This window comes from Brienomyrus brachyistius, chromosome 15, assembly GCF_023856365.1.
Source record: "Brienomyrus brachyistius isolate T26 chromosome 15, BBRACH_0.4, whole genome shotgun sequence".
Taxonomy (NCBI): Eukaryota; Metazoa; Chordata; class Actinopteri; order Osteoglossiformes; family Mormyridae; genus Brienomyrus; species Brienomyrus brachyistius.
Window position 1 is genome coordinate 3,287,232 of NC_064547.1, and position 14,657 is coordinate 3,301,888.

General features: G+C 48.5%; 1 protein-coding gene across 7 annotated transcripts in view; it reads right to left on the reverse strand.

The window, feature by feature from the left end:
• Positions 1-14,657, reverse strand: part of ptprsa (protein tyrosine phosphatase receptor type Sa) — a 161,480-nt gene continuing 146,823 nt past the window's right edge. For all 7 annotated transcript variants that reach the window (XM_048976255.1, XM_048976252.1, XM_048976253.1 and 4 more), the window contains 9 exons: positions 14,481-14,600; positions 12,273-12,427; positions 11,260-11,545; positions 9,755-9,933; positions 9,047-9,173; positions 8,467-8,592; positions 6,701-6,855; positions 4,338-4,473; positions 1-4,047 (listed from right to left, as the gene is read on the reverse strand). In XM_048976255.1, the coding sequence (XP_048832212.1) occupies positions 3,979-4,047; positions 4,338-4,473; positions 6,701-6,855; positions 8,467-8,592; positions 9,047-9,173; positions 9,755-9,933; positions 11,260-11,545; positions 12,273-12,427; positions 14,481-14,600 (1,353 nt within the window). In that variant the 3' untranslated portion in view covers positions 1-3,978. The remainder of the gene's footprint in view (positions 4,048-4,337; positions 4,474-6,700; positions 6,856-8,466; positions 8,593-9,046; positions 9,174-9,754; positions 9,934-11,259; positions 11,546-12,272; positions 12,428-14,480; positions 14,601-14,657) is intronic.

Genomic DNA, 14,657 nt, shown 5'->3' on the forward strand with positions numbered 1-14,657 from the left:
TTTTCAGACAACCTTTTCTTTAATACAAAGTTAACATATCTACATACACAGTGGTTTTAAACCAATTATTATTTCAGTTAGAAGTAACAATTTGAAAGCGATAGCACTTGGCCCTCGTACAAAGAACGTGTTTGTGTATGAGTTCATTTTTCACCACATCTTGCTATTTTATGTATCTTTTTATTATGTTTTAATTCGTTCTCTTTTTTCCCCGATTAGGCAAAATGTTCCGTTTGGCTGCTGTAGTTCAGTCCTAAGGCTGGTAGCTTTCCGGTAAAGTTGCGGCTTAGCGGCAGCCTTCGCGGTCACAGCTGCTCGGGCGGGCAGCATATTCACCTCCCGATTCTGCTCACGGGATGTGCGTCGAAGGCCAGCAGGTGTCCGCGTCCCTACTGTGTGGCCCCTGAGTCTTTCATCTCCTCAAAACGGCTTTTCTTTGCTCGGCTCCTTTGTACATTTCAATTTCATTCGGCCGTTCGTATGGGGGGGGGGGAAGCGATGTTTCTGTATAATCATAAACGGAAACGAAATTCGCACAACACAACAGCTCATCAGGGCAGGAGGGAATCGAGGAAATAGCATGAATCTGTCGCTCAAGCCAGTCCTAATGAAGAACAGGAGGGGGGGGGGGGAATCACACCATGTACTGCCTTTACCCTGGGCAGCTTACGGCCTGCTATACTTGGCTTGTCAGGCACTGCGCTTCTGGTCCTTCTGAATTTTGGGACCACTATTAAAAAGAAAATCCTTTGATAACTGATAGCGTAAAAGACACACTGATACTGACCAACGTTAGATGATTGTTATGCAAGTGTGCAGAAGGGATACTAGTTGGGTGATTAAATGAAGGGGATTAAATGTTGCGGGGAGTGGAATTAACAGGCACACTGGTCTGCAGTCAGCCGCATGTTTCGGGTGACCTGCTGGCCCCCCCAGCAAAATACCCATGATCCAACAGGAGAACACAGACCCTGCATGATCACCTTACAACACTACAGATGAGCAGTGATAAGGGGGGGGGGCGGGGGGCTTCAAGAATACAGACGTTAACAGGTAACAGAAAAGATGTATTTTTGTATTTAAACTTTGTTTAAAAGAAGGGTACAATTATAAAATACAAATATATTTACAGGCATTATATTCTGATTCATTACTCATGTTCGATAAACACATGATTAATCTAAGATTACTCAGATAATAAAAACAGAAATAAAAAAATCCAGAGAGAGATGGTTAAAAAAGCCCACCCTGTACAGCGGTAGTTAGTTACAGTCCTGTTAGGCCCCCACTCCAGTATTTTGTAGACATGTTCATCTACTTGTAAAGTAATACTTCTGCTAATACTATTATGCTTGTTCCGAATAATCAGGGGACATGCACCCACTCCTGGGCACCTTATGGTAGGAACCCAAACTTTTGCAGTGATGGTGTTTCGTTGGATATCACTGCTATTTGTTTCCAGAGAAATGGAGAATATATAACCCAAAATCAAATATGATTTTCATACATGAGAGATTCAAAATTTGAGTGGCACCAAAAAAATTAAGATATACAATCCGAGTATCATATATCTATATATTTATAATAAGTTTAAATGTGTGCATGTGTGTGTGCGTGCATAATTATATATGTCATATATATACACGTCATACGTAATCACACACACAGTCACACGTTATAACTAACATCCCTACAGTGAAAAAATAGAATGTCTTTGAACACAATATGGACAATTAAGCATTTTGTTATTTTTTTCATCTAATTTTAAAAACACGAACGATATCTCTGTTAAAAAAATGTAACAATGCAAATTAAAGTATAATAATACAACATTAATGGTTCATAATGTTACAATAACAATAAGGCTTTATTTTTTTTGGAAATAAGAAAAGACTACTCACAGCACCTTTCAGAACTCTGTTAATGAGCACATCTAGCAAAGATCCTCAATGAATTCACTTTCAGACTAAAAGCAAACCCCAGAACGGCCCTGTCTATGCACTCAAAAAAAAGCAGGGCTTCCTGGTTAAAGCTGGCGGAAGGTGGTTTTCAGACAACTAGATGGCGGACGGGCCCTGGAATATTCCGACTACAGCGAACGGATTGGCGTCTGGGATTCCTTTCCACCAAGGTATCCCAATCAGACACAGCAGGTCTGTCCACAGGAGTAAAGAAAAGCGGAGTGAGGGGGGCACTGCTGTCAGCGGGAGGTTATTACGGCTTGCGTTTCGTGTCCCACAGTTTAAGAAAAAGCCCGTTCCACTTCGTATGCTGCGTGCTAGAGGGAGCTCGCTTATTCCCGCCCCCCCCGACTGGTCTATTTGCAGGCCCAGTGGTGTTGTCGTGTACAGCAAAGCGCAAAAGAGACTTCGTCTGCAGTCTCCGACAACACGGCCGTCAGAGAAACAGGCTGCGCTTTCCCTCCAGCTCTCTCAGGGTTGCCTAAAGGGTCTGACGGGAGACTAAGGTGCGATCCTGACTGACGGCAGACTCCGGTCAGAGAACGCGAGCCTCTTCTCAGATACCTGGGCAGCGATGCACAGGGTGTGCACACGCCAGACGGGGTCGTACCTGCTGGGCGGAAGCATCTAGGAGGTTATCCGCCATTTTGTGCCACGCATTTTACTGCTCACCTACAGCCGTGCATCAGCTCAGTGCTGCAGTACAGCAGGGAATAAGCAGCAAGGTTGGTATTGACAATTGTGTATGATTAATTAGTAACGACAATGGCAGAAAAAAAATCTGAAATGAATGTCTGCCAATACAGACATTAATTATTATTATTTTTTTATTAGATTACACGTGTTCATCCCTTCTATGATCATCCTGTCTGCAACCTTCAATTGTTGGACCAACAGGTTCCCTTCCAGACATCCAAACTCCATACATGATCCAAACACATGTAAAAATGATTCAATAGTTTATCTTTTTTTTAAAAAAAAAAAAAGAATCTGTGAATTCCTTTAGGCCTCTGAAGTGCAGAGCTGAGGCCTCACAGCCAAATCTGCAAGGACGGGGTGCCAGTGAGAGAGATCAGCTGTTTACAGACAGTCTGCTTGGCTTGTCCACTCCTCATGTTCCCAGCCACACACAGAACTCACATTTTCCATGATTAGCTTTGAAGATATAAGAAATAATGGAACTGTCTCAACACCAGGGTTATTGATTAAGAGGTTCTATGTCTGCTGGCAGTCCAAAACTTTGGTTGCTGTTCTGAGCTCTGCAGGAGCATGAGTGCTGCCAAAAAACGACGCAGAGGTCCACGTTTTGTACGTAGAGTTACAGAAAGTCTGAACCTTCTGGGAAGCAGAGCTTAACTTCAGAGAGTCATCACTTATGACTTTGCTTCATTGGCATTTGTTCATTGGGCTTCTCGGACGGGACCTCCTGTTCTCACGTGTCCACCGGCTTATCTTTTAAGAGGACGTCCACCTTGGCTCGTGATCTTCGAAGCTGGTCTTCATAGGAAGTGCTAATGCTACGCTGGACCCCCATCTTCTCGTCTTGCTCACCCACGGCTGGCGTATACGTTTCATGTAAACTACAGATGTAAATGTATGATTCTTCTCCTCCAGCTTGTGGTTACGTTGTAGCGTTTTCGCTAAATGTTGGAATGGACACACACTGATAATTGATATTAATGATCTCCACGTCTGGACACTTGAGGTAAGGTTAGCAGTCTGATACTTTTTTAGATTCCACCCCCTCAGCTTGAGCTCCTACTCCGGGTGAGTTGTGATTCAGGGTCATGAATGTTTTTTGTGGATTCTTATTGAATGTGTTCCCCCAATCCAGTTGCTATCCTTTTGCTTCTTGTGTTTTTATTTTGATTGATTTACCTTTTAGTCGTTTTTATATTCATGTTGGTGTTCGAGTCGTCTTAAAAATTTCAAGCATGTTTCTGTGGCTCAGAAGACTTTACAGGGGGTGGAAAATGGGCCGGGGGATCGGGGGGGGGGGGGGGGAGTAAATGGCTTTTTATGTTGCATAGTGATCAAAGCTTCCTAGATATTCAAGACCTGCTTGGTAGCAGAACTGGTATTCATCCTGTTAAAGAGAAAAAACATAAGTAATTGTCAGCGCTTATCCCTCACATGACAGCTCACAGAGTAAAACGCAGAGATGCGATGTCATTATGCAGGCGTCAGTGACGTCATTTCTGTTGTCAGGATATATATCTATAAAAACACAAATTCTGTGATGTGAGAAAACATCTGCATCTGAGATAAAATTTCCATGTTTGGGGCTAAAGCAGGATATGATCTTGTTTGAAATTTCCAAAGGGAATCAAAAATGCCTAATGGTGGTTTAGAAGCTAATAGCAGATAGGGTCTCACCTCTGTCTGAACCATTGCTGGTCGCTGCGTTCGCAACATCTTGACGGTCTGGAAGATGTCGACCACACCCTCATAACGCATCCTCTCCAGGACGATGCTGAGGGTGATGAAGACCCCAGTGCGTCCAACACCAGCGCTGAAGGCACAGACAAAGCGAAGCCCCTGTCACCCGGGAGGCCTACTGAACGTGGCCCCTAAAGCCATGTTTCCTTCGTAGGCCTCAGATTCTTATATCTCCTCCTCCTCTGCTTTTTGGACCACGGTTACCAGCCATACGTCATGTACAGCCACACTGGCCACACGAGTCATGTTTAAAATATCTCAAAATTCTGCAACAGGCATTTTATTTACCTGAAACATCAGTTTATTTCTTCATTGGCTGGCGATTGGCCTTGTAAGAAAGTATAAAGACCCAGGCACACAAACATTTCTTTGTTAAGCACATCTTTTTCTGGCAGTTCCCGAAACTCTTCCTAAACTCTAGTTCTGGAATAGTACATGGTTCCTTCTTTAAGCTCTTTAGGTGTGAAATTACTTCCACTTCACCAGTGTAATTGATGTGACAAGAAGTTTTTTTTTTTTAAAGTCATAATTTCTGAAGGCAAAAAAGTAAAGATCCCTTAAGAAAACAGCACTAACTGCTTGAAAACAGCTAGCCATCATGCTAAAGTAAATATCCTCAAGTTCAACCTTTAAAAACTTTCAACAAGTAAAAAAAAAACTGAAATCAATTGCCGGTAAAAGCTTAATGTGACATTTTTAAGTACATTTAGTTAAAGAAATGGGAAATTCTGCCCAGACTGGTGGAAGAACGACGTGTGGCGTAGCTAGAGGCCCTGCGGGGAGGCTAGCGGGAGATGCTAGCTGCGGCCTGTCCTTCGCCACTTTTCACGGCACCGTACAGAATCGAGCGCCTGCGACACTGAAAAACAAGCCCTTCCGGGAGACCGGTCACAGTCTGTCACATGGCTTAGACTCTGTATAAGCGCTTTAAACAGATAGACTTTCAAATTCTGACAGCCGTGTGGTGGCAGTGAAAAAAAGGATTTGCATTGCCATTCACTTGGAGTAATCGGGCAATTAATAACAAAGCAATGTGGCGCTATTAGATAGGAGGTTGGGAGATTGCCGGGGAGGGGGAGAGACACAGAGAGCGTCTGCTGGACTCTCCACAGACATGTTATACGCGTCTCAAGAGGAGGACCGAGTACGGAGGATGGGTGACTGTGGAGAGGCCCATCCTTAGCAGAGGAAGAACAAGGGGCGATGACACGGACCAGAGCAGCCCTGAAACCCCGGGGATGCTGCTCTGCGTGCCCTTGTTCCTGCCCCAGGGACCCAGTGGCTGATTAGATCGGAGCCCAGTGTGCACATGACCCCAACACACATCAGATAAGCGTACAGGTACAGGTGGGTCCCACTGGAGGCAGAATTCCCTTATGACAGACCCACTCCGCACGGCTCAGACCTCAAGCCAGCATGTTCATCGCCGGCTTGCACGCCTGTTAAACTCCTCATAGACGGGAGGTAATTCAGATCCATTAAAGTCCTGGCTGATGGATCCCTTCCCTGCAGGCACGCTAAACGTCCTGTGACATTACAGCAGGGCCTGGTGGGAAGGAAGGAGGGAGGAGGGGAGCAGCATCGCAACAGCTGTACCAGAGCATTGTGGTCCAGGCAGAAATTAAAATGGAAGTACACACAAGACTCATTAAATCCAGAACACATTCCGCAAAAGGCATCCGCCAAGGCGAGGGAGATTAAACGATCTCTGCTCCATTAGGGCCAGGTAGAGCGAAGCTTAGCCATTCATTAAATGGAAGGCTTTAAATCTGCATCCTCCTTTTACCCTCCTGAACGCGCCGGCAGCCTCCAGCGAGCCGACCAGCTATGTTTGCAAATGAGGCTGGAAAAACAAAGCTCATTGGGAAAGAAAGTACAAAGATACGGCACGGAGAAGCGCATAAAGAGCCTTTGGAAAATAAAATAATTCCTCAGCTTGCTTTTATTACTTAGGAAAGACGTCAGCCTTTGGCTGAGCCATGGACGAAACAGCAAAGCATACGTCACATCTGGTAAAGACATTACTTTGTTAAAAGAGTGTGGGAGTCGTATATGATATGGTGGCGACACACTGATGCCCTGATCACGGCTGTGAATCAGCCTCTGAAGCCAAACATTCACAGCTGTGAGATCAGCAAACCTGACAAGGGACCGAACACTACTGCCAGTTTAATCATATATGAGATCTTCACTCTAACTAGCTTCTTTTCCCATCTGAGTGCTTGGGAATGCCGTGTGTTTATGTGCTAGGGAATGTCGCGTGTGTTCCGGCTCCTTGGGTCGTGCGAACGGCAGCTCACCTGCAGTGCACAGATATGGGCCCGTCCTGCCCAAACTGCTCCTTGGTTTTATGCACCTGCCCGATGAAGTCGATGAACCCCTCCCCAGACTTCGGCACGCCTTGCTCAGGCCAATCTGTGAACTGGAACTGCCGTACTGTCCTGGACTGGCCATCCTGTTGGCAGAGGGAGGGGAAGGTGTGCCAGGTGTGAGACAACTCATGGATCTAAGTCCTGCCTCAGCAGACAAAACCCACAGACAGTTTCTCAGTGCCTGATGTTCTAGAACAGTGTTTCCCAACCCAGTCCTTGGGGACCCATAGATGATGCACATTTTTGCTCCGTCCCAGCTACCTGCCAGACAGTCTACATTTTTGCTCCCTTCTGGGAGCTGGGAGGGAGCAGAAGCATGGACTGTTAGGACCGTATTGAGAAACACTGTTCTAGAACATTCTTAGACGCAAATGTCTCCAATAATTCGCAGAAGATCTGGCAGCAGGCATCTGGCTCCGGCTTCCTCCTCCTTTTATACCTATTTAAATCTGCGGCTTTTCACTGGAATAACTCTCTGTTAAGGGAAATCAATAGTGCATTCTCCGTGACAATGTCTTATTTTGGAGACGGTGTTAAATGGAATAATCTGGAACCAATCGATGGAACATGCCACTTTCAAGTGGCCCATCGCAGAATCTGACGGATGATGTGGAAGCGGAGGCCGCCAAAATACAATATGCTGCAGTCGAGATAAAGTGTGTGTGCATCGTGGGGGGAGGGAGGGAGGGGGGGGGCAGATTGGCACCTACTGAGGATCGCTTTATTTTTAGCCTCAACACAAGCAAGTCCAATTCATTCCGATTCCTCTCCCCAGCAGAAAAGCGCAAAGCTTAAAACCAGAAGCCGCGGCTCCGGACGCATTAACGGTCGCAGCCTTTTCCCCCGGCCTCGAGTGGAATGCTATTCCGAATTTTAATTATGACATTTCCACCCATCCTTCCTAAAGAACGTCGGCCCATTGGGTGGAGCCGCTCGCCCCCCTTCATTACGGTGTAAAACAGGAGGATTTCAGAAGAAAAAAACAAAAAACACACATGAAGAGTAAACATGCTGGAGGATACGTGCTATATTGCTTTGTCTAATTAAACACATGATTGCCTCTCTCCTGGGGAGCCAGTGGGTGTTGCAGCATACCTGGTGCCCCCCTCCTTGTTCAAGTCACCTCTGATTAGGGCTCCCTTTCGTTTATCAGGAGATACGCCATGTACGACACAGCCTGATTACCAGACGGCTGCTTTGATTACTCAGCCCCGATTAGGCCCTGCCAAAGTGAGGCCTGCCGGGTCTGCACATCAGCCTGCTCCCTTTATCTCAGGCGGTTTCATCTTCTTCAGTATCTTTGTAGGACCAATGGCCTGCAATCTCCAGCATGCTGTAAGAGGGTCACGTCCTGCCGGAGTCAGGAGCGTCACGGGTGATGCAATGCCGGCCCCTCCACAGAAACGCGGTCGCCGAACACGAACGGCTGCTTTCGCATCCGCACAATAAATGCAAATTAGCACTTCCATGTTCTACGATAATTACCTTCAGCAGCCACGTACAACCATTCTTACTTAGCGCACATGCTCATCTGGAAGGATTAACAAGCCTTTGTGTGTCTCGCAGCTGGATATGGCGGGCAGCAAGGCTGAAGGCAGTATTCCTGCTGATATCCGAGGCAGGATTCCTCCAGTCCCCAATTCATTCGGGAATGCAACGTCTAGATGGAGGTTTTCGTGTGAAGCTCCACTTACCCTGGCGTCGGTGACCTTAAATTCCCGCAGGATGTACTGAGGCATGTTGTACTCTGCCATGGGATCCACTACGAAGTACTGGTATCTGGCTGATCGCTCAGCTGGCCAGTACTGGTGACACTTTTCCTGTGGTCGCATGTGTACACACACACACACACACACACACACACACACACACACACACAGAAGCAAGATAAGAATAAATTAATTTAATTCACTGAATCATAATTAGATCTGACCTTTATAACCGCATGCAGGAAGGGGGTATTAAGTATTCTCCCTCCCCCGACCTGGCATTACGCATTCAGGATTTAGCGCTGACATTTTTTGAGGGGGAGAATGGGACACGGTAAGAATTAGACGGGGGGGGCTCTCAATGCTTATGGCAGGACACAAGTGTGTCGGGGGGTCTCTCAATGCTTACGGCTGGACACGGGTGTGTCGGGGGGTCTCTCAATGCTTACGGCTGGACACGGGTGTGTCGGGGGGTCTCTCAATGCTTACGGCTGGACACGGGTGTGTCGGGGGGTCTCTCAATGGTTATGGCAGGACTCGGGAGTGTCGGGGGGGGGGCTCTTACCCTTCCAATCTCCCTCAGCTTCGTCAGCATCACCACGATCGTGGAATTATTCTCCCAAAGCATCCGCCAGAAATCCTCCGTGGTCTCGGCCAGGGGACCTTGTGTGGCGATGTAGGCCTTCTGCTGCCTGTCCGGGCAAAAGCAGAAAAACAACACTGCACAAGTGTACTCAAGGCCCAGCGAACCGAGTAAGCTACACTGGAGATGAGAGCTTGGCGGAAAGATGATATTTCAATTCTCTGATTTTACTCCGATGGCCGCCCAGTCACCAGCTTCCTTGCACTTTCTTCGGGAATTAGGACATTTTTCAGGACCCAGGAATTTCTGTTGCGTTCTCACCACAGAAACTCGGCCTGACAGTCATTTCTGGGAGGTGGTTCCTGAACCCTGCTCTGAGGTACGTACTTTTCGTTCAGCCAGGTATTACTGGGATGGGGCCTATAGTGATAAACTTGCTGCTTGGTTGACCACAAACACCAGCGGTAACTTGAGGCGCTTTCCCACCAAAGTTCAAGAACCTAGTTCCTGGTTATGAGCTCCTGAACCATATTGACAGGGATAATGTGGCCAGTAATTACTAGTTCCCAGTCGAGATGACCCAAGAACTCCAAACCAGGAACCAAGTTCCTGAACTTTAAAAAGGGCTGTTGTAACCCCATGTACTTCAAAGAGGCGGTTACTGACTTTGCCCCTGGTCCACTAACCTACCTGTAGCCGTCGATGAAGCTGGCGTTGATGTAGTCAGAGCCCTCGAGCCCCCGGATGGGCTGCAGACACACGCGCGTCGTCTCGTACGGCATGATGTTGACGAGGCGGTTCTTGAACTTGTTGCATGGGAGGTTGGCACTTATGAATCTAGACGTGTGGGCTTTAGAGTTGGCCAGGCGCTGTGAAGTGGAAAGGATGGGGGGGGGGGGTCTTTAGTTCGTCATGGTCGTGATCAGTAGGTGGCTGGTTTGATTCCTGTGGTCAGCAGTGATTTCACTGTGGGGACTTGAGCAGGACCCTTAACCCCAATTGCTTAGGAACTGGACTTACTGAAAGTATCTGTCAAATAACTAACATGAGAAACCTGATTCAGATTTTAGCAAATTAAGGCTTTGTTTTCACCCTCATAAGTTTTTTTTATGCCATATAGTCATTTCTGTCATAATTCCAGGCTCATATCGTGGAAATGTTTAACAGCACACTTCAGGCTGTTGACATGACATAACCCTTTTAATCACTGACAAAACCATTACCTCTCTACAAGCCCATGGCCGAGCTAAGTCAAGCGTGAGAAGATAAACGCTTGTTAATCATTTGGAAATGCTGGGTCACTGAGCAACAACGGCACAGGTCCATTGATTCTACTTTATAATAAGAGCTTGCTGTCATCAATGCTGTCATTGGAGATGCAGTGACACAGCCTACGCACGATTCTGAGAGCCCTGAATAAGGCCCCAGCCTGCATCCATGGGCTGATACATATGGTAAAATATTCAGCTCTTCCTGTAATCCCTGTTAGTTGTCTCCCTTCCCAGGTCAGATGGCACCAGCCGCCTCTTTCTGGGCCAAATTGCAGGCCGCACCTGGAGCTCGCCCAGTCTCTGGCCGGGATTCTGTTTGAGTGCCTTTCACAGGAATACCTGGAGATGCATGAAAACTCCCAGCAGATGGATAACAACTGAGAAGCTTCTGCAGTTGACTCAGGAGGAGCAAATAATATATGGGTACCGGCTTGGCCCTCCTGGTACCGGCCGACCTGCTCGGACGTTTAACCGGGTCGTGGCTTCTCAATCAGGATCTGCTACTTGGTCTAATCTAATGTGGATTTCTCCGTATCCTCGGAGTCTCAGGGTGCATCCTTTTTACGTTTTTCGGATTCGTCTCACAGATCGAAACACTGCTCTGGGTACGAAGACACACTCCCTGCCTTAGCAGTGTCTCCCTGTTGTGAGATGCCATCGAAATATGCTGTGATTCTTCCTTTCAAACAACTTTAAGTACCTGCTATATTCTGTCCTCATTAAGAACAGCAGTTGTTAAATGGATGTCATATTGCTTTGAATGTAATTAATTCTCCACACTGTTGTCCTTCAGATCACAGTCTCAAAAACCTCAAAGATGTTATTTAACCACCATAATTAGGAGCTCATAAGAGAAGCTTTTGCTCTTGTGCTATGATGCCCCAGCGGTCTTGCTCTGCAGGTTCTTGGCCCCGGTTCCCATACCTTGAATTCTAGCTCCATGCCGGTGACGTGCTCTCCACTCTCCACCTGCGACAGCTTCTGGATGTAGGAGTAGAGGCTGCGGGCGGGCACCTCGGTGCTCCCGCAGGCCACCGCTTCCAGCAGCGCGTCGTGGATGAAGCTGTACTGATCCTCCGTCTGCACCATGTAGTTGCGCTGCGAGCGCATCAGCGTCACGTGCCCGTAGATGTCCACGGTCTTCTCGTGCTTTATGCGCTCCAGCATGGCGTCGATGACGATGAAGCAGCCTGTGCGGCCCACGCCGGCGCTGTGGAGGGGTAGAGGGTGGAGGTTCTCCTCAGGAGGTCTCACAACAGAACCACAATCAACCGTCACGGAACCCCCTCTCCTCAGATTATACCCAGTGAAGAAAGTGGTTCTCAAGAAAACTGTGTACTGCAAGAATAACTATTTATATAGTGGGATCCTCTCCTCTGTTGGCGTCTAGCATTCTTTCTTTCCCTCTTCCCTGTTTTATGCGCCATTTTATATAAACCGCGTGGAAAGGGACTGCCACATACTCTTGTCGTGTGCCTTGGGGCGACTCGGGTGTGAAAGGCACTATATAAAAACAAACTCAATGGAGCTGCATATTTCACATTCGATTTATGTGAGAGGATGTTCTTGAGAATTCACCTGGAACCTAAGCTTACTACACATGACACACTGTCATCCATGCTCTGTGAGCAGTAAAAAAAAACGGGACGATGGACTACAGAGCTCATTTCAACGCAAGTTAGGTTCTTGTGAATTTTTCCGTGTGAGAATGTTTCTGTGTGTGACAGCACCAGTCACCATGGAGATGATGGTTCTTCGCCCCCCTCCCCTCATGATGGAGCAACACTATGATCAGGAGCAACAGGGGGGCTGGAGGAACCACGTGCAGGCCGGTATACTATCTGGTAGGTGTGTTGCATCTACGGTTTTAAAAATTCACGATTATTGCTAGGGGCATTTTCTGCTGGGAAGACAGGGACTCTGGATGGCCTGCTGACCTGCAGTGGGCGATGATGGGTCCAGCATCAGGAGGATTGCAGGTCTTCACCCTCCGCAGGAAGGCCAGGAATGGAGTAGGGTATTCCGGCACCCCATGGTCGGGCCACGCTGTGAACTGGAACTGCCGCACCTCTCGCTTCTCACTGGAGCCATTCTGCGGAGCACGGGAGCACACATGTGCTCGTCACGATGACACAGACAGCACCAAGACCGAGCCGCTACCCCGTGACGAATCTGAAAGCTGTGCGTCTCAACGGAAATGGTCATTTATGTTCCCACGGTGCCCCGAGGGGGAGAGGGACAGATGAATCAGGAACGAAGAGGAGAAGAGGGTGTTAAAGTGGCGATTCAAACTGCCTAGAGTGATGGGAGGTGCAGGTGAGGAGAGGCTGTTACAAATGACTGAGCACATCGAGACTATCGCTCAATCACCATTATCTTGGCCGGGATCAGTGTCACTGACGGGTCAATGTGGACTAAGACTTGCATCTGACACTGATTTCCATTGCAAATGTCCTCCAGCTGCAAAGGCGAACGAGATTCTGCACAGCGTCACACAACGTCCCGAATCTAGTTTTCTTTCTTCCTGGAAGCTCTTGAAAGGAGGACTTTGCATTTCAATGTAGTGTTTCTGCTCTCCTGACAAAGGCTTTTATGAATAAATGAATAAATAAACATTGCAATTAAAAGAATTGCAGCCTACTTTCTGTTTTCGTGCTGGACCTTTCCGAGCTGCTGTCTGTAACGGATTTATTTTTCACCGTACTGAGCGACAGGCTAATTTTTTTTTATGGACAGATTACCGTACAGGCCTGAACGCATGCAGGTGTGATTTGGGATGCACCCACACATCTTTGGTCACTGCTCTCACACTGTCCACCTCTACCACCCAGGCTGAACTGCAGAATGATCTGACGATCCAATCGGATGACATCAGAGTGCTGAATGTGCACAGAGGAGAGGGTGTGGGGGGGTGGAGAATAGAGGATGAGAGATGGGATTCGAGGGCCTCGGTGTGAGACGCGAAGGCTGTAGGCTGAAAAGCCCGACACTGGGGGAATCAGGGGAAATCAAGCAGGCCGACATGGCGGGAATGAGAGAGAGGCGTTGGAACTCTGAGGCTCAGAGGCTGTCTCCATAACGGCTGATTTAGGGGCAAGGAGCTTACTGCCTTCATACTGCTTACGGTACCTCTTTAGGGGAGGCAAGACCCTCACCCACTCACCAGCCCAATGCTCTCCCTCTGGCATTCCACCCTCCCGCCAGCCCCCCAACACTCCTGCCAGTGCCCCGTCGTCCTGTCAGCGTCCCACCATCCCACTGGTATCCCAAACTCCAACCGGTATCCTGCCAGTACCCTGCCTTCTCACTGGTATCCCGCCCTCCTGCCAGTGCCCCCGCCCTCCTGTCAGCGTCCCACCCTCCTGCTGGTATCCCACACCCCCACCGGTATCCTGCCAGTACCCTGCCTTCTCACTGGTATCCCGCCCTCCTGTTAGCATCCAGCCATCCTGTCAGCGTCCCACCTTCCCTCGGGTATCCTGCCTTCCCGGCAGGTACCCCGCCCTCCCATCGGCGTCCTGCCCTTCCTCTGGTATCCCACCCTCCCTCTGGGATTCTGCTCTCCCACCGGTATCCCACCCTCCTGCCAGCATCCCACCCTCCTGCCAGCATCCCACCCTCCTGTCAGCATCCCACCCTCCTGCCAGCATCCCACCCTCCTGTCAGCATCCCACCCTCCTGCCATCATCCCACCCTCCTGCCAGCATCCCACTCTTCCCAAGTTTCCCTCCCCTGCTATGTAAGATAGACGGTGCTCCGATTACACATGCACCCTGGCCTCCCGCTGACAGATGTTATAAACATTAATTAAAACTTGATGGATGAGGACGCAACGAGGGGAGAGATGGAGGAAAAGAGAAGGATGGCCAGTTCAGCCACCACTCATCATGTTTACATGGGTGTTCACCTGCTCGCTGCGTTAGGTGCTTTGCTGCAGCAATCGAGTGAAAAGAGGATCCCAGTGCATCTCCTGCTGATGTTTTTCCTGGTGAAGCATGACTAACTAAGGAGCGAACCTGCTTTTCCGGAACATTCCACACGGTTGGAGTGCCCGTATTTTTGGCTATAATGAATTGAGGACCCCCTGATTTCCTGCTCCCTCAGAGGTTCCCTCCCCAGGGCTGTTTCCCGAGGCGTGACCCTACCTTGTGCAGGGAGAAGGTGCGGACGCAGAAGGTAGCCAGCTCGATGGTGTCCAGCAGGGTCACCTGAGTCATGCCGTAGGTCTCTGTTCCACGGCTGGGCCAGTACTGGTCACATTTGACCTTCAGAGAGAACAGGATTAACGTCAAAGGCCAGCCATCGAACGTCCTGCCCCCTTT